This window comes from Mchenga conophoros, linkage group LG3 (assembly GCF_057382185.1).
Source record: "Mchenga conophoros isolate Kocher_MC1m ecotype Shallow Benthic linkage group LG3, M_conophoros_male_GT1.1, whole genome shotgun sequence".
NCBI lineage: Eukaryota > Metazoa > Chordata > Actinopteri > Cichliformes > Cichlidae > Mchenga > Mchenga conophoros.
This window is the reverse complement of record NC_140528.1, coordinates 70,943,051-70,967,533: the sequence shown is the minus strand read 5'-3', so window position 1 is coordinate 70,967,533 and position 24,483 is coordinate 70,943,051. Positions and strand designations below refer to the sequence as shown.

The window sequence follows — 24,483 nt, the reverse complement described above, 5'->3', positions numbered from 1 at the left end:
TTGATATAGCGCTATCTCTTTGAACACCAGTGATTGGTGTATTGGTGTCTAATGGAGTAAAGCAGCACGATTGAGGCGACGTGCTTGTCGGTGTAGCAGCTGCACTTAATACAAATAGTACCTTTTCCCCAGACTTGCCTTCTCCGCTGTATGATTTCCCGCTGTAGCAAAGTTGTATGGAGCTTGCGATCGAGATACTTGGAGGGGAAAAAAGATGGATTGGACAAAGGAGCGCAGGGACCATTATACCCTTCACAAGGCTATGGCGACCCCCTTGTAACTGATGTTGCAGTCATTTGCTGCTGTCCTCTGCTCTCATGCTCTATGACAAATATCTGTTTTCTCTTTCCATCATCCTAAGGGCTGAAATAATGCACTTTGCTGTCCCTACTCCCCAAATGCCAGGCATGCATCAGCACTTATATCCTCTCAATACGCTCCTTTCTTTTTCTTCTTTTCCTTTTTTCCCCCAGCGCTGTATTCTTTCCCTTTTCTCTCATTCCTTGATTTTTTTTCTTGGGGCTTTCTTTGGAGCTAATGATACAGCGAAAAGCTGATGCCGGCGCCTGATGGCCGTAGTCTTGTGAAGACAAAAAAATAAAAAGAGAAAGAACTCATTTCAATTATTCTTTGTGCTCCAAGTCGTAGATTAAAATGATGATCTGGAAAACACTTCACTTGTATGGTTTTTGTTCTCCGGAGAACTGTGTTCGCTGTGTTTCGCAACACTGCGGCTGCAATGCAAATCACAATCAGACTCCTCTCTTGTTACTTGTTATCTCTTCTTTAGATGTGGGATCGGAAGAGACTCCTTGAGCTCGGGCTTTTCCACAACGCTCACCCACACACGCCGTCTTTCACAGACAAATCTCTCTCTCTTTGTTTCTTTTTCCTAGTTACCAATGCAATTCACACACACAGATTTTTCTGACATATGGCTCAAGTCTATTCTGAGAGATGTTGTTTACCCTTCATGCCTGACGTGATTTCAGATTGGAGGTGGTGCCAAGCTGTCCTTCTCCTGCGTGCTACATATGAAGGCGAGGCTTGAAAGGTGGGCGAGACAAATCGACAGACCAATTACGAAAGCATTTGATGCACTCAAGTGCCCATGCGTGCTCTAGGCCTCCGTGTCATGACCGAGGTCATCGGGCGCTTGTAGAGGTCCGAAACGATCTCCTTAAAAATACACACGAACCGTGAAATATTGAGCAGCGCACTACAAGAAAAACTGCTTGCGTGTCTGATCGTAATCCATTTATCTCTGAACAATATGGATAGTTTGCCAGCAGCAGTAACGGCGTGATTCACTTAAATTGCCCTCTATAATAATATAACTTGGCATTGGTGGAAAAACTGAATTTAAGTGAGGAGATTCTGTGCTTCCTCTCACCAATATTCTCTAACTGATTATCGAATGGCCTTGAGCGCTCCCATTCTTTTGCCCATTAGAGCACTTATTTGGGCGTTTGGAAGGCCGCATCCATTTTCTCATGACGGTAAATAAAACATCCATGAAGTAGCATTAAATAATGTAGACGCATGTGGAGGAGATGGAACCTGTGCAGGAGGAGGAACTGGAGCGTTAACAGGTGGCACATTTGTCAGGACTACCCGTGGGCTAAAAGGCTCATCCGAATCCCTGCCTTCCTCACCTAGGGCAGGTGCCTGGGTCTTAAATGTCTTCACAGAACATGAGATGAAGTGCTCGGAAACATGTTTTGAGCACAGATGGGTAACATAACATGGGTGTTAAATATTAATACATTTCTCTGACTCAACACGTACAGATATGTGTGTGTGCCTGTCGTTTAACTGGCAAATACGTGTTTGGAAAATGTCATTTCGGGCACAAGGATAGGAAATTTGCTTCGTTTTTGTATTTGGTGGTTTGGACTGCAAGAATACAAAACTAAACTAGTAGGTACTTGAAACTAAACAAGCGGGCAGAACAGGCTGCTGGTGAATGAGAGATATCGCGACAAGGAAGAAGTGAAAACAAGGGGCTTAAATACTCACAAGATCATCAAGACACAGCTGGGAAAGACGAGGCGCAGCTGAACAGAATCAACTAAGAAGCAAGAGGGAAGCAAAACTGGACACAAACACACTCAGAGCGTGAGACTACCAAAATAAAACAGAAAACACACATTGAATTTGACAAAGTAAGGTCAAAGTAAGCATGAAAAGGCAAAACTTGACTTAAATATTATATAACAGAAACACAGACTGGGCATGGGGGAACAGAGAGCCAGAAACATTTGAGAATAACAAAGAAAAATATGAATACAAAATGATTAAAACCTAAACAAAGCAAAGGTAATATTTACACTGAAAACTACAACAAGGTCAAATGGGAAACATTAAACAGAAAAATGAGTCAGAAAATGCAGGACAGCCGGGAGTCAACTGCTTAAGATTAAAACTGACACTGAAACGTTTAAAAGTTACATTTTCAAACAGTAAAAACGAAACCGAAATAACAAAGTCCACTCTGGCAACTAAACTGAAAGTAAACTGAAAACAAAAGAAATTCAAAATTAAATAATAAAAAAAGAAAACTACGTTGAAAATCCAAAACTATAGCTTTCGGGCATCAGGATACGTCTGTCTACTGTCTTCTTTTTTTTTTGGATCACCCGTCACTACTTATTCTAGAGCAGGGGTGTCAAACATAAGGTCCACGGGCCAGAATCGCCCTGCCAATCAGCCCAAAGGACACCTTTGGAAAATGTGAAGAATGACATAAATTTTAGACATTTAGCTGCATTTTCACAAGTCCTATGCAGTTAAAGCAGTATTTCATTGCCATGTACAAAACAACAACAACAAAAAAATCTGAGATGCTGAAATTGCTCTTCTGTCCTTATATTAAAATATCTCAGGTGTTAGTTAACGTTTAGTTAACGTTCAGTCGTCCGGGCTTCTTAACATCAAAGCGGACGTCACAGGGTCCACAGTGCAAAATGACTTTGACGTCCCAGTCCTAGAGTGTTGGTCGGGTTTTACTCACACGTAACAGATTTGTACTCGAACTGTGCTCAAAGTCAAGGTCACATTTGTGGATTTACAGGCGATTTATAGGCAGTTACCTTGGATGGATTGCGGTCCTGATAAGATGTTGGATCGCTGCCATTCTGGTTTCTTGGTTCTTTTGTTGTGTTTTTAAGTATCTTACCCACATATTTTCCCCATGTTTTCGACATCTGGTCATCTTCATCACTGCTTGTCTTATCTTGATTTCCCATTTCTTAAACTGTGTGCCCAGAGTTCATTCAGTTTCACCTGTAAAGTTCTGTTTTTTTACTATCCTACCTTTCCACTCGTGGCCTGTCAGTCCACCTGTTTGCTTATCGCCTGTGTTCATCGCTCATGCAAACAGTCACACCAGCGTGATGGAGCAAGTTTGTCATCAACACCTGCAGAAAGTTTTGCATATGGGCCCTTACCTTTTGTAACTATGATACTGTAGGTGTATAAGTATTAAATATGTTTGCATTTAAGAAAAATGCAGAATAAATAAATTATTAATATATTATGGAAAAATGTTACATGTTTATTTCATGTATTGTTTGTAAATGTTTACAGATGATGTATGACTTCATCAGTAAAGTTGTCACATTTTGCAGTGTGCTCTCTAACAGAAAATCATGTATGTGTGAGTCCTCCACTGTTTTCTTTTAATATATTATAAATGTTTATGTTAAATGTGTGCGTGCCCAGCTGCTGCGGTTATATGTGTAGTCAAATTGACCATTCTTACATTAATTGCTCGCATAAAAACTGTAAATTGATGTAGAAACGCAGGCTAATGCCCGTACGTAGGAATCCGTAGGCATATGTTACACCTGAGCATGTGCCTTTTCTTTGAACGCATGAAACTAAGCGGACTGATTCGGATGCCACGACGAGCAGATAAATTAACTGTAGTCAGTGGGAGGACTGTCAGCTGTGGAGTTTTTAATAAAGGTCATACTTGATGTAGCAGTGTAAAAATGACACAGCAGACCTATTTGTTTATTATCTGTGTAATCAGGGGTGAGTAGATAGTAAAATATGTAATAAATATTTTATGGCAGTCTTTGGTCCACATGAAAAGTGATGCAGTTGCCCATGTATTTTTCCCCCCTGACTTTTATTGTTCTCTGGTCACTAAAGAGACTGATTAATAGACAGGGAATTTGCACAAGTGTAGTCAATGAGGCAAAGACTAGAGTCTACGTTCCTCCTTTAAAGGCAAAACAACAGCAAAAAAAGAGATTTTGCTTTGATATACTTGTTTAATAAGCAGTATATATAAAACACCCTCACGGTCCTTAATAAAGACTCTTTGACTGCTAGACCCGAACTGCGTAACCTCCACGAGCTGAGCCCCCATCCTGAGATGTGCTGAGTGTAGGTGATAATAATTCTTAGAACAGGTGCTGCACCATAAGCCCCAAGGCCTGGGGAAGTGAATGATTAGTGGCACTCCCCCAAGATGCATTGCTCTTCTGTATTAAAACCAAACTCTGCCTTTTATTCCCTCCAGGGTTTATTAAGTGGGCCAGTTGCCATAGCGACGCTTTGGCAGGATATTGCCAGGATAAGCCGTAATGGGTCTCCTGACGCAGTTCACTCTGCTCCTGTGGAAGAACTTCACTCTACGGAAGAGACAAAAGGTACACTTCTGTGCACTAACACCACCACCACCACCGCTTTGCAAATCAACCTATATCTGCTAAAATTGGTCAGCAATGGAGAGAAAATGAGGATGTGGTCCCAGGGTTGTGTTATCAAGGGCGACTAAGTTATTCATGGGAAGGAAAGGTAATAGGAGGGATTTACTAGGAAAATTGTCTACTATAGAAGTAAGCCCCTTTAACTCTCCCCTTAGAGAACAAGAACAATCTTACCTTAATGCCGACCAATTCAAAGTGTCACCTTCAATTTTTGGTGATCCATCTCCTGTGCATGTTATGTCACATTGGCTGGATTTTACTTCTAACAAAGCCAGTCTTTGGCCAAGTGGAAATGAATAGGGAGTGACAAATGTTAAACACTTTGTTTGAAGGGCAAATTTTCTTTCTGTTCTCCAACGAACGACCTGACCACTGTTACCCATAAAGAGTAGTGTCATTACAGTTTACGAAAACATGACCACACAATTAAAGGTTATTCATTTTCACTTTTCAAGCAATACGCCAAATTTTCTTTCTCATATCTCTGCTGCCCTCGGATTTAAGTACAGAAGGGAACTACTATCACTGACTACAGTTCAGCTGACATTTTTGCTGTTTTCATTCCTTCACTGACAGACACGTCCACCGCTTCACCTTAAGCTGTTAGGTTTTTTAGGTGTTGTGCATTCATGAGCATTTTCAGCACTTTAAGTGCTCATAAAGGGACTCAACTTAACATCAGATGTTTTCAGCAATTACACCTCGTCTGATTTCACCTGCTTTTGCTTCTTATGTTAAGTCAGCACTTCAAGCTTGTTATCAAGTTATGATAACAACAAGTGTGGCCAGCTGTAATGTCACTATAGAGACACTATAGAGACCAATTCCAATTTCCAATTATTTTCCAAGTGTGTCATGCCAATAAGAATTTGCCACTATAACAAAGCAAAATCTACTTTTCTTAAATGCTAAATATTCTTTTCAAATTAAAAAAAGTTATGAAACTTAAACTTTAACTGTTACAGGACTTAAACTGTAAAGTTACAGGATCTTCTCTCATTGAAACAACTCAGTCAATCAATCAAATCTTTATTTCAAACATTTATGTAACAAGTGCTCATACACATTAAAAAAAAACCCCACATAAATGCCAAGTCGAAGACGAACAACAAAATATTGACCATTTCCTGTTTGAAAGGGACGAGGAGGACGCAAATGCTGTTTCCTACCCCTATCTGGCTCATCTTATATATCTGTTTTGTTTTGGCACTTACCACACAAGACACTTTATCCATTTCAAGAGTTAGCAGCTGAATTTTTCTTGAAAATTGTGCACACTTCTCTTGAAGCATTTCTAATTTAAGTAAAAATAATAAAGCTTTAGATTTATAAGAAACAATATCAGAATTCTTTTCATATGAATGCGAGCCTAGTAAATGTATTTCATTCAGAAAACTTTTTCAAACAATTGTCCCTTGCTCGCGTACGTGGGCGGACATAATTGCCTGCCGTATCACCCGCACTGACCAGCAGTTCACATGCTGCGGGAAGATAACAGTTGCAGCGGCATTCCAAGGGCCTCGACCGGTTGTCAAGGAATCTTGTAAGCCTTGTTAGAGGCAGATATTGCTGCTGTAGAAAGCTGCAATGTGTTTGATTTATACCCTCGCAGTCGCATCCGCCCACTTGTTTTGTTGGGGGTTCGAGCGCAGCGGTGTGCCTGTTACCTGAGCAGAACAAACGACATCTTCAGACATTTCATCAAAGTTCGTACTTTCTTGGAATAACTCAAGGCAAAGTCATTTGCAATTTTACAACTTTATTTCTGGGAAACGTTCCTCCCTTGTTAATTTTACAAACCAGCAGAAAGAACAGTGTGGGCTCTTTTTGTAACAGGGAGAAATATGCAACTACTTTTCCTCAATAATATGTAAGAGGACAGCAGCGGTTTTGTGCATGGGATGTAGGATATTTGGCCAATGTCAACATGAAATATTGTTATTAGACAAAACCAGTGGGAGTTAGCAAGGACAATGGTGCTTCTGGAGGGCTTGTGGAGGTTAATGACCAATTATATGAATGCCTCACCAAGCATTTTAAGATTTTATAACAGGCATGAAACTGATTTTATGGTCCAGCATTCCACATAATTTCATAGGAGAAGATTATCTATTCACAAAGACTCTAGTGTCCGATGGCAAATGCCTGGGGAGCCAGACATTGAGAAAGTCCCCCATGATCTGTGTTCCCTCTCCCGGCCTTTTCTTTGGCATACATTATGATAATTCACCCTCTCAGCAGAGCTACATCCTCACTGGCACATAGACTAGAAGGAATTAAAGGTCTACATTTTAAATTCTATCTAGTTTCTTTGAAATATATGCAACGTGATTTTCTGCAGTTTTATTCATTGACAAATTCTACAACTGAAGATTCACTATATCCCTAAATGCCAAGTGAACTAAATGAAATGTGCTCAGACTCACTTATAAGGTCTCCATGGTGCCACGGCAAAGCAAGCAATATATATTATTGCATTTTCTTCACCTCTGCCTGCTCTGCGCTTTAATCATGAAGATAATAACGGATGTCTTCACTTATTATCTGGATGTGCTGTCAAATACAAAGTCCGAACATTTTGCAGAAGCGCTAATAGGGGGGAGTTTGCTGACTGAGGCTCTCCAGCCGTTTGCTCTAAGCTGGTTACTTTAACAGAAACGCTGGGAGTGCATGAAGATTGGGAGTTGGTGAGTGATGAATGTAACAAGGGCCATGCAAACCCCAGCTGGCAGGAAGTTGGCACTTACAAGTCAAGGAAGAATGAGCTGAAGTTTTAACAGTTCGATTTTTATATATGCTGTGTAATTATTTGTGGAGAAGCATATAACTCTGCTGAAACCACTTCATAGCAGGCTTTGTGTTAGAGCGTGTGTTACCCTCACTTGACACGTAAAGAAACGTTCACATTGACAGCACTGTAAGAGTTACCGTGTAGGTGAGTTTGGTAAAGGTGTAAGCTTGAACCTGTAATAACTATAATAAAAAAAGACTAGGTACTGATCAGACACGATATTAAAACCACTGAGAAGTGAAATGAATGACACTCATTATTTTGTTCCAGTGGCACCTGTGAAAGGGTGGGCTGCATTAGGTAGCAAGTGAGTAGGCTTGTTCTTGAAGTTTATGCGTTAGAAGCAGAAACAGGTGGTTGAATCATCTGTAAAACACTAAAACAGCTTCTTGGCTCTCTGGTTAGTGCGTACAAAAAGAGGTGCAATGAACAACCAGCAAACCCATGAGGGTTTATTGATGCATGTAGGGAGCAAAGGCTGTGCTGTGCAGCTACTATAGCACAAACCTTAAAGCTGGCTATGATGGAGCCATGTCAGAAAACACAGACACATATGCATGTCCCTGTGCACTTCTGATAGTAGCTACAATGGAGAGCAATGGAAGCAGGCATGTTTTTTAAGCAGGGAGGGGTTGGCGAGTGGCTGCTAGCAGAGGCAATGCAGTTCAGTGCAGTCAGTTTTCTGCTGAAAAACATTAGGCCATGATGGTTTAAAGTTGTGGCCGACTGGTGTATGTATTATACTAAGTTAAAATGAAAAGCTGTCGTGTCACATGGGGCACTTTCCTGCTAGCAGGCATAAAGTGGTTGTATTAAAGTAAGAAAGTGGTTGACATTCTTCATCCAGGAGAGGATTGAGTGGGCAAGGCGATGATAAGGAGTGAGTGATAGCTTCAGCTTGGGGAGTCACAAGCAGAGACTGCTCTCTCAATCTTATGCTTAGTATCTACATTGTAAATATACTGGGAGATGAAAAGTCTCACCTATTCAGGGCATGAAGTTATTTTCTGTCAATCTTTAATGGTTCTTGACTCAGAAATCAGCATTATTGGCTTTGCAGAAAATATATGTATATATAGCAATAGACATGTACGTCTTTGAATAATAATTTCAAATTGTAAACAACTCGGTAGCTTTGAAGTTTTAATTAATATAACCAGTGTTTTTTCTGCAGAACACCGCCAACACCTGCTGCTAGTCACTGGCATTAGAGTGTTTTTATGATTGAGTTAGACAGCTGGTGCCCTTAGTCTACAGCTCAAACTCCAATTAGCTAAGCTTGACATATAGATTGGAAATAGAGAAACAATTAAATTCAATTTTCAATTCAATTTTATTTATATAGCACCAAATCACAACAAAAGTCACCTCAAGGTGCTTCATAGATACAGAGAAAAACCCAACATTCATATGACCCCCTATGAGCAAGCACTTTGGCGACAGTGGGAAGGAAAAACTCCCTTTTAACAGGAAGAAACCTCCGGCAGAACCAGGCTCAGGGAGGGGCGTGGCCATCTGCTGCGACCGGTTGGGGTGAGAGAAGGAAGACAGGATAAAAGACATGCTGTGGAAGAGAGACAGAGGTTTATATCAGATATGATTCAATGCAGAGAGGTCTGTTAATACATAGTGAGTGAGAAAGGTGACTGGAAAGGAAAAACTCAATGCATCATGGGAATCCCCGGCAGCCTACGTCTATTGCAGCATAACTAAGGGAGGATTCAGGGTCACCTGGTCCAGCCCTAACTATATGCTTTAGCAAAAAGGAAAGTTTTAAGCCTAATCTTAAAAGTAGAGATAGTGTCTGTCTCCCGAATCCAAACTGGAAGCTGGTTCCACAGAAGAGGGGCCTGAAAACTGAAGGCTCTCCCTCCCATTCTACTTTTAAATACTCTAGGAACAACAAGTAGGCCTGCAGAGCGAGAGCGAAGTGCTCTGATAGGGTGATATGGTACTACAAGGTCATTAAGATAAGATGGAGCCTGATTATTTAAGACCTTGTATGTGAGGAGCAGGATTTTGAATTCAATTCTGGATTTAACAGGAAGCCAATGAAGGGAAGCCAAAAGAGGAGAAATATGCTCTCTCTTTCTAGTCCCTGTCAGTACTCTTGCTGCAGCATTTGGATTAGCTGAAGGCTTTTCAGTGAGTTTTTAGGACATCCTGATAATAATGAATTACAGTAGTCCAGCCTGGAAGTAATAAATGCATGAACTAGTTTTTCAGCGTCACTCTGAGACAGGAAATTTCGAACTTTAGAGATGTTGCGCAAATGGAAGAAAGCAGTCTTACATATGTGTTTAATATGTGCGTTGAAGGACATGTCCTGGTCAAAAATGACTCCAAGGTTCCTCACAGTGTTACTGGAGGCCAAGGTAATGCCATCCAGAGTAAGAATCTGCTTAGATACCATATTTCTAAGCTTTTCAGGGCCGAGTACAATAACCTCAGTTTTATCTGAATTAAGAAGCAGAAAGTTAGCGGCCATCCTCGTCTTTATGTCTTTAAGACATTCCTGCAGTTTAACTAATTGGTGTGTGTTATCTGGCTTCATGGACAGATAGAGATGGGTGTCATCTGCATAGCAGTGAAAATGTATGCTATGGCAATACATGTCTATGTTTAAACTGTGACAAAACTATCAATAAAAATTACAGTGTCAAAAAAAAGAAAATGTATGCTATGTCTTCTAATGATACTGCCTAAGGGAAGCATGTATAATGTAAACAGAATTGGTCCTAGCACTGAACCCTGTGGAACTCCATAATTAACCTCAGTTTGTGAAGAGGACTCTCCATTTACATGCACAAATTGGAGTCTATTAGATAGATATGATACAAACCACTGCAGTGCAGTACCTGTAACACCTACAGCGTGTTCTAATCGCTCTAATAGGATATTATGGTCGACAGTATCGAATGCTGCACTAAGGTCTAGCAGGACAAGCACAGAGATGAGTCCACTGTCAGAGGCCATAAGAAGATCATTTGTAACCTTCACTAAAGCTGTTTCTGTGCTGTGATGAGCTCTGAAACCTGACTGAAACTCTTCAAATAAACCATTCCTCTGCAGATGATCAGTTAGCTGTTTGACAACTTCTCTTTCAAGGATTTTTGATATGAAAGGAAGGTTGGAGATTGACCTATAATTAGCTAAGACTGCTGGGTCTAGAGATGGCTTTTTGAGTAAAGGTTTAACTACAGCCAGCTTGAAGGCCTGTGGTACATAGCCGATTATTAGAGATAGGTTGATCATATTCAAGATCGAAGAATTAATTAATGGCAGGACTTCTTTGAGCAGTTTTGCAGGAATGGGGTCTAAAAGACACGTTGATGGTTTGGAGGAAGTAATTATTGAAGTTAACTCAGAAAGATCAATTAGAGAAAAAGAGTCTAACTTAACATCAATGGTACTAAGAGTAGCTGTAGATAATATTACATCTGTGGGATGATTACTGGTAATTTTTTCTCTAATGATAAAAAATTTATTTGTGAAGAAGTTCATGAAGTCATTACTAGTTAACGTTAAAGGGATGGTTGGCTCAAAAGAGCTCTGACTTTTTGTCAGCCTGGCTACAGTGCTGAACAGAAACCTGGGGTTGTTCTTATTTTCTTCAATCAGTGATGAATAGTAAGATGTTCTGGCTTTGCGGAGGGCTTTCTTATAAAGCAGCAAACTATTTCTCCAGGCTAAATGATGATCTTCTAAACTTGTGACACGCTATTTCCTCTCCAGCTTACGAGTCATCTGCTTTAGGGTACGTGTTTTAGAATTATACCACGGAGTCAGGTACTTCTGATTAGAGACCTTAGTTTTCACAGGAGCTACAGTATCCAGAGTCGTACGTAGTGAGGAGGTGAAATTATTAACAAGATAATCGACCTCTGTTGGGGTAGCGTTCAGATAGCTGCTCTGCTCTATGTTGGTACAGGGCATTGAAGATGATAACAGTGGGTGGATTATATTCTTAAACTTAGTTACAGCGCTTTCAGAAAGACATCTAGTGTGATAAAGTCTACTCTCCACTGCTGTGTAATCAATTATTGTAAATGTAAATGTTATCAGGAAATGATCAGACAGGAGAGGGTTTTCAGGAAACACTGTTAAATGTTCAGTTTCTATGCCATATGTTAAAACAAGATCTAGAGTGTGATTAAAGTGGTGGGTGGGTTCTTTTACAGTTTGAGAGAAGCGAATTGAGTCTAATAACAGATTAAATGCCATGTTGAGGCTGTCATTTTTAGCATCTACATGGATGTTAAAATCACCCACAATAATTATTTTATCTGAGCTGAGCACTAAATCAGATAAAAAGTCTGAGAAATCAGAGAGAAACTCTGTGTAAAGCCCAGGTGGACGATAGATGATAACAAGTAAGGCTGGTTTCTGAGTTTCACAGCTGGGGTGGACGAGGCTAAGCATCAGGCTTTCAAATGAATTAAAAGTATGTCTTGGTCTTTCCTTAATTAATAGGCTGGTGTGAAAAATTGCTGCCACAAACGCCCCCCTCGGCCTGTGCTTTGAGATTTCTGGTAGTTAGAACGACTCGGGGGTGTTGATTCATTTAAACTAACATAATCATCCTGCTGCAACCAGGTTTATGTAATGCAGAGTAAATTGATTTGTTGATCAATTATTAAGTCATGTACTAACAGAGACTTGGAGGAGAGAGACCTAATATTTAACAGCTACCTTGATTCTGTCCAGAGGTAATAAAATAAGCTGGTATCTCATTAATTTAATCCATACCAAACCAGGGGTAAAAAAAAGTTTGTATTTTAAGCTTTATTGTCTTGCTAAGCTAAGCTAACCTGCTATAGGTAAGCTAATATACTTGCTAAGCTAAGCTAACCTGCTATAGGTAAGTTAATATACTTGCTAAGCTAAGCTAACCTGCTATAGGTAAGCTAATATACTTGCTAAGCTAAGCTAACCTGCTATAGGTAAGCTAATATACTTGCTAAGCTAAGCTAACCTGCTATAGTTAAGTTAATATACTTGCTAAGCTAAGCTAACCTGCTATAGGTAAGCTAATATACTTGCTAAGCAAGCAAAGAAATCAGTAGATTTAGACACGCTATCATTCACAGCAAATTAATCAAATGAAAATACCTTTTCCTTTGTGTAGGTGCGACTGGTCATTGAAATACTGTGGCCTCTGTTTCTCTTCTTCATACTGGTGGGGGTGCGGACCACTACGCAACCAATTTACAAAGGCCAATGTAAGTACAAGCCTAGTTGCAATAATACATTTTGTTTTGTGAATCCATTAACAACTTTTAACTCGTCAACTTTTTGCAGATTTTGGACAAGAAAAAAGAAATGTCATGAACACGGTTAGATTAATAAGTATTCATCTCTATTCCTTTCAAAGGTCACTACCCTAATAAAGCCATGCCATCAGCTGGTGTGATTCCCTGGATTCAGGGTATGGTGTGCAACCTTGAAAATCCCTGTTTGCCTTATCCAACTCCAGGAGAGACACCAGGCCAAGTCAATAACTTCGACAACTCCATGTATGTACTGGGATGTTCTTTTTCTGTCTTTTAGGAATTTATAAACGAGGCATGATTACGAAGTTTTGGGAATGGGCCACTAAAAATCTAAAGCTCAGCTGATTTGGCTGATATTCTGTTCAAGATCATCTTCTCGTGCACCTCTGGACAGTTTTCTGCACAGCAACTATTTTTAGATAATTCAATCACTCCGTAAATGTCCCACATTTTGAATTTGCACACGTTAGCATACTAGCATATGTCGCAGTTTTACCGTCTCATCCTGGGGGACAATTTCACAAGACACTACCACGTAGATGTCAAAAAATGATGTGCATTCTTCATGTCTCTTAGCGTGATGCACTGCGCTTAGATTAGAAACTGTTGATATTGATATTTTTAAGAACATTTAGAGTAAATGTTTGTTTTTTCTCTTTTCAATTCACCAGAATTTCTGGGATGTTGATAGAGCTGCAGACTTCCCTAGTGGACAAATCTATTCTCAGCAGGGCCCAGCTGCTAGCAAATGGTGTTGACCAGTGGGCTTCAATTTTGTCACAGCCTAACTCCGCTAATGGTAAGTTCAGTGGTACCGCTAATGGTCATTTGATTATTGAAATCTTGATGAGCTATATCAAAAACCTATTTTGAAGCCATTATCAGGAAATACTGCAGAAACTGGTGACGAGCGACAAGGTCAAGGGGTGCATTTTTCTTTTTAGGCATCAGAGTTTTGCTGGTACTGACTAATGCTTCAAAATATAATTGATATAATAAATAATCAGCATCAGCAACAATCACTCTGCTTTGCCTTTGTTAAGTACTCTCCATCAAGAAAAGTATCCCCTTCATGAGGATGACAAGTTGGAGGATTTGTTATTCCCCTTTATCCCTCAAAAACAATGGCGTGTGATTATTTATGATGCAATTTGCCATCCAGACTGACAGATCGTTTGTCTTGATAAGTTGCTGCTTTGCATTAGGCTCATTTAGCCTGATGATATTCAGATTTTCATACAGCACCTAATTTGCAAAAAGGCAAAGCGGGGGTGGGCGGGTGAGGGGGGAGCGAGGTTTCTGCTGTTCAACAAACGGCTCGTGGGCCATTTGCATTTAGGGGTCGCTGGCTTGTAATATACAAGATTAAATCCATCAGAGATCTAAGCCGGGGTGTAATTAATGGGACTCGCTGTCTGAGGCGGGAGCACAAAAGGTCACTAACAAGAATGGGGAATGGAGTACTATCAAAACACTACGCTAGCAAAGGTGATTGTGTTGTCCTCCTCTTTGTTTCTTTCTTTTTTTAAGCCACGGGTTGATTAAAAACACTCCGGTGGTCTCCTCAATCAGAAAGCAACGGTGTTCGGGAAGAGCGCGGAGCATGTTCTGCTTCCTCGTAATCTAACCCTGTCAGTCCCTCCTGATGCCCCTGTAGTGATGGGGGAGCATAATAATATGTGCTCAGCGGGAGACGCGAGGCCTTGTATAAGGTTAGCTTCGTGTATCAAAGTGTGTAATTATTTCCAGTTATTTTCACCAAACATTCATACTAATTGAACCCTGAATGGCCCGGCACAAGTGACTTCCTCCCTTTCCTCCCCCATCCAGATAATTGACTGACTTGCCTGTAGTACAAATACAAAAGTGATCATTTAATTACATTATGTCCCCCTCCCTCACCCCCCCTCCACCCCCGGCCCTCCGCGTCAGTCGCAAATGTTGGAGGCCCAGCAAGCAGAGAGTGCATGCTGAATAGTATGGTGTTGTTAGCAGGATCCCTGCTACGGTGACTGTCAGCGTGCAGCGAGGACTGGTTTAGAAACGTCCTCTTTTTTAAATGCTATCTGTTGGCTGCTAATCAGGAGAAAATGGCTGGTTAACAATCTGGTACATGTTTAGCAACAAATTGTCTCCCCTCACACACTCGTGCAGCTCAAGTGTTCACCCCCTACTTGTGCCAGTGAAGGATTTAATTGCAACTGTCATCTCATTTAAACTGAAATTTATCAGGCTGTAATGCCACTCAAAGCAACAGGCATAACAAAACCAAATCAGAGTCTTCGCTCCTGCTTTTCCACTTTGTTCTGAGACCTGCACACATAGAGATACACAGGAGGTTTTCTTATTTTTATAGATTTAATGTTGTAGTGTAACATTTTCCTCACTGGCTGCACTGCAGTGATTTTGAAGACAGAGACTTAAGCTTTAACCTTGTCCTTTCAACAACAGAATAAATCCTCTGGTGCTTTGTGTGGACTGACCTTCCGTGGTGAAAGGGCTGCTACCCTGTTAGGTTTGGCTCTCCTTCATGTTTGGCATTGGTGTCCATTAGGGCAAATGGCACACTCGGCGCACAGATTTCTGCATGCATTCCCATTTGTTTAGAGTAGTATAGAAACCAAACACAGAACGGAGGCAGAGACATACAGCCTGTTGGTTGCAGAATATCTGCAGTGCAGATGGTGAGCGAGGAGGACTCATAGCCAAAGCTATCAAAACAAGGCTTGTGTCAAAAAGGAGCCAATCAAATGTTGATGCATATAAAACAGCAGCTTTTTAAAAAAGTAACACTAACTCTATATTTCTCTTTAAACTCATCCAGTCATCCTGAGGAATATTCTACGAGACAATGAAACTTTCTCCACACATCTGAAACAAGATTTATCGGTGCCAACAGCGGTGGCTGAAAGCCTCATGAATGCCCGGATTCAGATCAATCCAGTAAGTATCGCTACCAGCACGGTGGTAGTGTGTTAAGAATCCCAGCTAATTAGGAATATGGGACAACAGCTTTTTTGTGTAAATAGAGGAATTTAGATTTTACTTAAAAAGTTCAAAACAGCAAATGCGCTGCAAGCGCTGCACTCGGAAAGATGAGGGTGAAACAGCAGGTGGCGCTCCTTCTGACATCGTAATCAAAGTGTTCTCAAGTTTTTGTTTGACAAAATGTAATTTAAAGCCGGCTGCAGTAGAAATCACAGTTGTCTGCAAATGTTCTTCGTCTGATAGCAAGTCTTATCAAAAAAGATGAAGTGGGCTCCGGTAGCACCTGAATACAGTGTGGACAGGAAGATAAAGATCTTACAGAAGTTTACGTGTGCTTGCTATTGTTTGTGTCTATCACACTTTTTGCTTTTGCCACTGTGGTGCACGAAGTTCTGCTTTTTTTGTATAAATATCTGTGGATTTAAAAACACATTTAAAATCAAAGCAGTATTTTAGCTCCTGTTCCAAAAAGCGATTTAGCATACCATCTGCTTGCACAGCAACCCAAAGGATACTACACATAATTAAATAAAATATGGTCAGATCCAAAGTTCTTCTGTTTGCCAACTTTTGCCGAGGCTGTTGTTTATTTTTCAGATGATGGGCATCCTGAGGCCAGACAGCCTGAGGAGCATCCTGTGTGAGGGGACAGATCTGGATCAGTATGTCCAATTTAGAAGCCAAGCTGAAAAGAAGGCTTTTCAGAATGTCAGCTGCTCCCTGACTCCACAGCAGCTGATTAACACCCAGCAAGTACTCCTGCAAAACCTGGATGCAAGGAAAGTGCTCTCTGAGGTGAGCTGTCCCCCCACAGGTCTCACAACTTTTAAAATTTCTGTTTGATGGGACTTGAAGAAGTTTTTGCATAGTAAGTTGGACCCAATTAACAACAACTGAAGGGATAGTGCATTGTTGGAAAAGTATTTACACTGATTGGGCATTTAAAAAGCCCTAATTCCTTCTTTGCAAGGTCACCTACATCTAGCATTCTTACAAATTATGCTGTCTGGTCTAATGAAGGTGCCATTAAAAATTTAAAATGAAGCTTTTGTAATGTGTCAGCCACTGCTGGTGCACTTGAAACACAATTTCGGATGATGTATTTTGACCTCTGTATGCTCACCTTATATAAGGAAATGTTAATACATGTCTGATCCTGCATCTGTTATAAATACGTTACATTTATAAACAAGTATTTTGGGACAGGAACAGTGTCAAACAGTCAAAATTGGCATTTAAGAACTTTTTGCTGTTTATTTTTGATGTAACACAAACACTCATGATGCACCACATCAACGGGAGAATATTGTAGCCCTTCATTCTCAGAATACTTGTCCCTTTTAAAGACTAATTACTCCAATGGATCATTGTTTGCCCCAGTCACACAGACCTGACAGCCACATGTTGCTAGGGATAAACGTGTATTCCTGCGTGTTACTGGTCATAAAAAATGCACTCCGGCACTCTTTGCAATCCGGTCGTTAAGTGATGACGTGACAAATCCTACTTCCGGGCCTAAAGTAGTCTGCGTTTAATATGGCTTTTGTGTTGTTAACATGTTTAATGTTTTGTATTTTCTTCTATTTAATCTCAAAAAGCTCCTAAAACAATCAGTGATCACTGTTGACCTCCCTCGGCTTTTATTACCGCTAATCATTTATTTAAGCTCAGTTTTTAAAACCTTAGGATGTAACTACAGCCCAGCCCATGCAGCAGTATATGAATGACTAACCTCGTATTGTGGATGGATTATCTCAGTTGTTCTCCTGGCTGAAGTTTGGTCCTTTTACAGCATCCTGCCATGCGATTACATTTGTTCCTGACCACCGAGAACACTCACGTTAACTTTTATCGAGTGGAAAAAAAGTTAGCTTGTTTATATTATGCTAACATAGCTATGTCGCTAGCGGTCACGTAGCACATCATTATATACCAGCTAGCCCAACTTCAGTAACCCTACAAACGTCACTGCTGTTTAGTTTTCTGTCTTCATTTATGCTGGAAGTGATAACAGAGCTGTACGTTTTAATTTGTTTCCAAAACCCGCAGTCAGGACATGCTATATTGTATTTAGATAGAAGCTAGCGAGCTAACGTCCTGCTAACTTCTAACTCCGTTAAATGTCATAAATTCCGTTTTCATGGATGCCTGGATGTTAAACCCAATTGTTACACCTGGTAGAGCAGAACGCTGATCATTTTATTAAAGATGAAAGACTTTAGACAGTTCTTAACTCTCAATAATGCCATAGACGTCAGACTTAACGACCGGATTGCTTTGGTTGCTAGCAGCCGCCTGTATTTCGCATGGTCGACATCAACTTGTCTACAGTCACACACTAGCTGCTCTCTGAGCAGCAGTCAAACAAGTGTGTTACCAAATGAAAACGGATACAAATGTGATAGTTTCAACCACAAACAGCATGTTTGCTGCAGGAAGGCACAGCTTTGTAGGACTCAGTTCCTGGTTTGTGTCACACTTTATCAAGTTTCAATACAACTGGAAGAAGTTGGTGTTGTCCATGCGCACTATGAGTGACCACAGTAATCTGCACCCCTAGCAGTCAATGCCCACTCACCAGGGAATACACATTGTTCTTTAGCAACTGGAGATTGCCATGGTATCACCTTCTAGGCTGCATAGCTATTGATTGGTGTAGCTAGTTTTTTTCCTTTTAGTATGTCCAGATGTTGTTATGGCTAACAGGTTACATCCAAGTTTAATTTAATGCCCACCCACTGGGACATCATGCTGACATTGTCAGTTAGAGCCAGACGTCACTCATACTGAAGATCAGTTGCGTATAGCCGTAGCAAAATAAAATGAATATAAAATACTTGACCTTATGTTACATATTTATTATTAGCAACTTCTCAAGTAAAGTTAGACATTTATGCACCAAGCTGCTGTTTTACAAACTCTACAGTTTATTTGTAGAGGGTGGGAAAGAAAGGTTTGCCTAACCCCCCACCGCTGAGTTAATCTTTCTAATCCACGAGGCTATCCTGTCCGCCTGTGTTGGTGTAATTGATGGTTATGGTCATTAATTATTGGCTGTGATGTTGTGAAGTTCATGCCTAAGCAAAAATGAAATGCCAGAATTTCCCATTCTTCCTTTTGCATTTTCCGTGTGGGAGTTGAACTCAATACTCGCCCTAAATTGAGACCTAAGTAATAAAAAGCAAACGTTGAAGGACAAGATAATATTTATGGATATTCTTTCTGTATGTCTTATTTGAGTTTACTTTAATTACTGTGAAATTGAAATAAAGACAAATATATTCTGTGTCAGCCAGCTGGGTTAATTTAAAAGTTAAATGTTAGGTTTCTCCGACTGACTTTGAAAGATGAAGAAAATGTAAATCTCGCTAATAAGTCCTTCAAGGCCAAATGTAGTTTCATGCCTTACGTTCTGAGGCAGAGCTAACTGGTGAAATTGGTACATGTAATCTTTAATAGTTAGTTACAAAAGCACAATCTAGTAATCAACATGTCACTCATAAGCACATCCCTAATAACCTCTAAACTGGACTACAATGAATAATAGTAGATTATTTGTTTGAGATCCAGCCAGTAGATTAATGACTCATAAGGTGATGATTATTATGATTAATAATGATGATAATGATTATTTTAGATTTAGCTATGAACTTAGACAATGAGCTACTTTTTCATTATGAAATATATTAGTTTTACATGCTAAGTAGTGACTCAGTAAGTTCCTCATTATGTTAGGATTACTTCTCCGTTCGCCACTGCCTTTGAAAACTGTTGCGTTTTCCAGCAATTTCACTGGAACACATGTGATCAGATGAGACTTTGTTTGAAACAATGTTTACTTGAATTCTATTAAATCTTTCTGTTCCCTTTTGAGGTGATGAAAGTGTGCACTTTTCTTTGACTTTATCTTTGAGAGAAAATGCTGTATATGGGACAGCAAATCCAATAAATAAGTGATAAGGCAGGAAGTTCACAGGAGAGAGCATTTGAACAATTTAAGCCCACGGGCACTTTCAGACGTAGAGAAAAGAAGAGGCCGGACAAGATACGGTGGAAAAGCTCTTTAGCGCCTCAAGCAGATGGATGGGAAAGAGCATCGGGCCTTCGCACTTAAGGCTCGACGTTGCTGATTGATTGCGATAACAACAGTAACATAAGGGAAAGAACGAGTGAAGAAGTCAGAGTTTATCACTGAGGTAGTGATTGCCCAGGGGTAATTTGGATGTTTTCTTTTTACAAGGTTGAGGGTGGATTTTTTTGGAAATAATATCAGGATGTAATGTGCGTGAACGACAGTGAATGAAAAGCATTCCTCATTTTTGCCTTGGTGTTTTGATTCAATCCGAGTACATGTGGTTTCTCCGATGGATGGTTGGATGGACCATCTATCCATGTATTTTCTTACCCTTATCCAATTCAGGGTCACTGGGGTAGGGCTGGAGCCTCTTGTTTTTAGAGTCAACTCACCATCTGAGACTTCAGAAAGACAGAGAGCTTGACAAATCTGTTTTGTTGCTATGGCTCACCTTAATGTGACACTGCTGTAATCTCTCCCTCTCACTCTACCATCACTGAGAGGGGGATTTTCAGACGTTTTTGCCATAAAACAGTCTCTGTCTCGTCTCCGTGCCTCGTCCTCCACTCAGTCACTAACAGTAAAAGTGATCCTCGGCGAAGCACTCGAAAATCGATGAGTAGGCAGGCTGCTGCTGACGGTGAGCTTCAGACCACTTCTTTTTTAGCATTTGAGTTTTATTTAGAAACTCAGCCGCAGCGTTGCGCCTTGATGCATGAAAATGGCAGTGGTTGAAAGGGCATGCCATTTAACTCTTCTAATTAGGCTCACACTGGACACCTTCATAATGTCACTGAAACGCACAGTAGCACTTGTCATTTTAATGTAACTTTTACTAGCTTGAGCTAGGATGGTGATGCTTGGATTCAACTTACATGTCAAAATGGAAAGAAATGGCGCGTGTTCCCAATATAACGGCACTTAAATTAAAAGGGTTGATTCTGAATTAGTGTTTTTAGCTAAAATGTGGATTTCACTTAAGAGTCGGGGTGTAGAAATCATGCCCACGATAGTTGGAGGACTTCTAAAAGTACACTTTTTAAAAAAGTAGTGCTCAATATTATTCCCAGCACATATTTATATTTATTGTTTTGTTTGGTCCTTTTTAAGCTTCCAGCAGCTTTGAACCTGAATGCAGCAGACGCGGCGACGCTGATAGGAAAAACCACTGCAAATGCTTTACCGCTGATTGAGGAGGTTAGTGCTTGTAACACGTACACGTGAAATGACTGGTTGTTTTTTGTGTTTCTTTTGCTTAAAAATGATTCGTCCTTACTTTGATATTTCCAGGTGGCCAGGTTGCAGAACTCCACGGCCTTTAAGGCTGCTAGTTCACTGAATTTCCAAGGCGACCTGATTGGCAGTATCAATATGTTTCTGTGTGGAAAGCAGCCTGACTCCAATTCCACCAATATGACCCTCGGTTTACTCTCACCTAGACAGATGGCTAACAAGACGTCAATTTCCATTACAGGCAACAGTTCAGGTAAGTGCTGCAGCAAGCTCCTTTATAAAGCAAAGCTGTCACACAGGACTTTTGTCCTAATCATTTATCTGCATTTTAGCTCGACAGCACAGTAGGCGGTCATGGTAGCTGGGAAATGGAGAATATTCACAAGGCAGTGGCGCATAATGTGCAGCATTACGGGACACTGCGATTGATTTGCTGTAATTTTGCTGCCGCGGACATACTGCGTGGCTGTGTAGTGTTTGAAAAATGAGAAAGAGCTGAGAGTTGAGCTCGATCAGTATGTGCACAGGATGTCTGACCAGTCAAATTGAGTTTTCTTTTTGTTCTGTAGGGATTTTGATATTTGGCATAAAAATGCAGTACACATGCATCATTTAAATAACTGCTGTACATCTGATGAGTCACACAGTGCAGAACTACAGAAGGTAAGAACCAGTACTTCCTGTAGTGGAAATGTCGGTGCAGGTGGGAAATTTTTTTTTGAATTGCACAGTGCAGTCAGCTGTGCACAGGATGTGACCAATTGTGCAGATCCAGGAAAAGGCACCTGTGGCACAGTTGGCATCAGAGCTGAACTGGGTTTGATTAGGAAGGCATGTGTCAGAGGCCGGTCACAGCCATAGCTAATCAAACCAGCTTTTCTCAGTCTGTTTAGAAGCCGCGTACTCCCTGCCCCGACGTGACGATGTTTTCTTAATGGGAATGAAAATCCAGACCAGCTTCTCCCATGTGGAAGCTTATGTTATTGCCTGGGTGGCGCTTTGGCACCAGGCGCAAATATATGCCATCTTAAAAATGAACATATGGCAGTCTTAACTTCCCACAGAGGACAGATGGTGTCACTAGCACTTTTTTGGGGGAGATCTGAGCCAGTTTGTTTATTTATTTATTTTTTGTAATATTTAGAAAGGGAAGACAAGCATGGCAGCCATATTGTCAGCATTTGTGCTCAAATTCTCCTGTGCTGTTATGGATTTGGCTGCAGTTGTAGTTGTTTGTAGTGAGTTTGTAGTTGAAGTTAAAGTCGTCTGCAACTGAAGAACAGCCAAGTTCAAGCTGGGTGAGAAATATATATCGAAAAAACACAAAAAGTTACACTCCCCAGTTTAAGTAAACTTGGACCAACTTAAAACCATCCACTCAATTCTTCAGTTTTTGCCAAATCAACAGAAATCATCTGAAAGCAGTGGTTTGTTGACAGCTTGGTGATTTATTTTGATCGAAAAAAGCGAACTGTAGAAATTTGTAGAGATTTTCCTACATAGCTAGAAGTGCTATGGCTAGTGCACCATTGTTTCTCATACCTCATCCATACTGAGTAGTGTATAAACACGGTAACATGGTTCGTAGTTGTCTTGACAGCCAGATATGCGTACCTTGCAGCAGTGTGCTCCTTATTAAGGAGTTACTCCAAGTAGCCACATTGGAAGAAAGTGTGGTATCTTCACTCAGCTTTAAAAATCTGCACCTCGCCCACCTTCAGCATGCGTCAGCAGGTGACTGTGTGGATGGGCTCCTCTGCAAAATGCGAGTGAAACAGATATACAACTGCAAAATGCAAATAGCTAATGTAGAAACTGATGAATATATTCTATAAATGATGCAACATGAAACATGCCCCAACAAAATTCACGGGATATTTTCTGTAAGCAGGCACCCTGTTATTGTTTCATACTGCAGCGTATGTTTTTAGTAGACCGAAGGTAGAGTAGTGTGCAGAATGTGGTTCACCATTGTCTTGCTGAAATAAACAATAGTTCCCAAAGACATTAACTTTATGGTAGCACGTGTTGCTTCAAAACTATAAGCACTAATACATCATCACAGACTGAGAATGGACTGATCCCATATTTCGACCATCCAGGTCCAGATGTTGTTGACAACGAGCCGCTCTGTGGACTGATCCAGTCAGTTCAGCTTACTTTTTATAGTTTGAAGTTAGAGAGCTAATGTAGCATAGAAGAAGCTTAAAAAGCAAACCGACAGCAGTTTGGAGGCATTTAAACTCGAGCGATCCCAACGGCATTTTTAAAAATCCACACACTGATTCTGTCTTCATGACTGAAAAGCTCTGACGGCGATGACGCTCTCTCCGTCTCTCCTTCTTGCTTGTTCACCCTTGCTGTCGTTGTGCTCGGTGTAGCACTTGTTTGGAAGCTTTTACTGCACTTACCGTAACGTAGCGCTTGTTGTTGCCAGCTCCATTAACATTATTTCACTTCATCTGTCTGTTGTTAGTTCCTCTCCACATGCTGTGTGCGTTTGTGTGTGTGTGAAGGAGAGATTGATCAGATGGCAGGACAGTCTATCCCAAATGAGATCATGCCACGAGGCTGGCAGAAGCATCCTTCTCCTCTATTTTATGTTATGTTATTCATTTGCATGGCAGAATTTTCCATCTAGGTTTATTGACTTTTAAAGAAATTGTTCCTGAGTCACTTAATGGATTTCCTCTCCTGTAGCTCAGTTGTTCGCTCTCACAGCTAGAAGGCTTTGTGTTGTGTGTCTGTGTTGTTTGCTTTTTCTCCTTGTCCCTGTGTGAGTCTCCTCCTGGTGCTCCCTCGCCCTCACACATCCCAAAGACGATGATGATTCCTGGGTTAACTGGTTATTCTAAACTGGCCACGGCTGTGGATGTAAGCGAAAATTGTCTGACTCTCTGTGTTAGCTCAAGAACTGTTCAAAGCTCGCCTCGCATCTTACCCAGTGTCAGCTGGGATAGGTTCCAGCCGCACGGCTAAGAAAATGAATGTCTGGACGCGTCGAAGCAGTGGTGTCACAGTGCGGCTCTTTACCAGGTTGTTGCCTTGTTTTTCTTGTCTCCCAAGTAGGCCATGTTTTTGCAACTTGGCTCATGTATTTTCTCATTAACTGTGGAAAGAAGTGGCAGTACATCATTTAGTTTCTATTGCTTGTTGAAGCATTCTCGGATTAGCAGGTGGATTAAAGTTATTTGAACTGTCATAGTCTACCTGGCAACAGTCCGAAAACTTTGTGTGTTTTTCTCACAGCAGGACGGCGACCGTTATGGATAACCCAACACCTGGATGTTTAAAAGAAGACCTGGCCAGACCATGTGTCTGATCTTGATTTATGGGTGGATCCTTTAAGACTAACAGACTCTTTTTTTAATCATTTGCACCTGCTTAAGCGCACCTGAATCT

The 24,483-nt window shown here is 40.7% G+C and overlaps 1 protein-coding gene across 3 annotated transcripts in view; it reads left to right on the top strand.

Moving 5' to 3' along the window:
• The window catches only part of LOC146580350 (phospholipid-transporting ATPase ABCA1), a 189,483-nt gene that overhangs the window by 4,989 nt on the left and 160,011 nt on the right, over positions 1-24,483 (top strand). For all 3 annotated transcript variants that reach the window (XM_085267020.1, XM_085267021.1, XM_085267019.1), the window contains exons 2-9: positions 4,532-4,661; positions 12,641-12,734; positions 12,887-13,028; positions 13,457-13,584; positions 15,610-15,728; positions 16,371-16,568; positions 20,959-21,045; positions 21,139-21,334. In XM_085267020.1, the coding sequence (XP_085123146.1) occupies positions 4,596-4,661; positions 12,641-12,734; positions 12,887-13,028; positions 13,457-13,584; positions 15,610-15,728; positions 16,371-16,568; positions 20,959-21,045; positions 21,139-21,334 (1,030 nt within the window). In that variant the 5' untranslated portion in view covers positions 4,532-4,595. The remainder of the gene's footprint in view (positions 1-4,531; positions 4,662-12,640; positions 12,735-12,886; positions 13,029-13,456; positions 13,585-15,609; positions 15,729-16,370; positions 16,569-20,958; positions 21,046-21,138; positions 21,335-24,483) is intronic.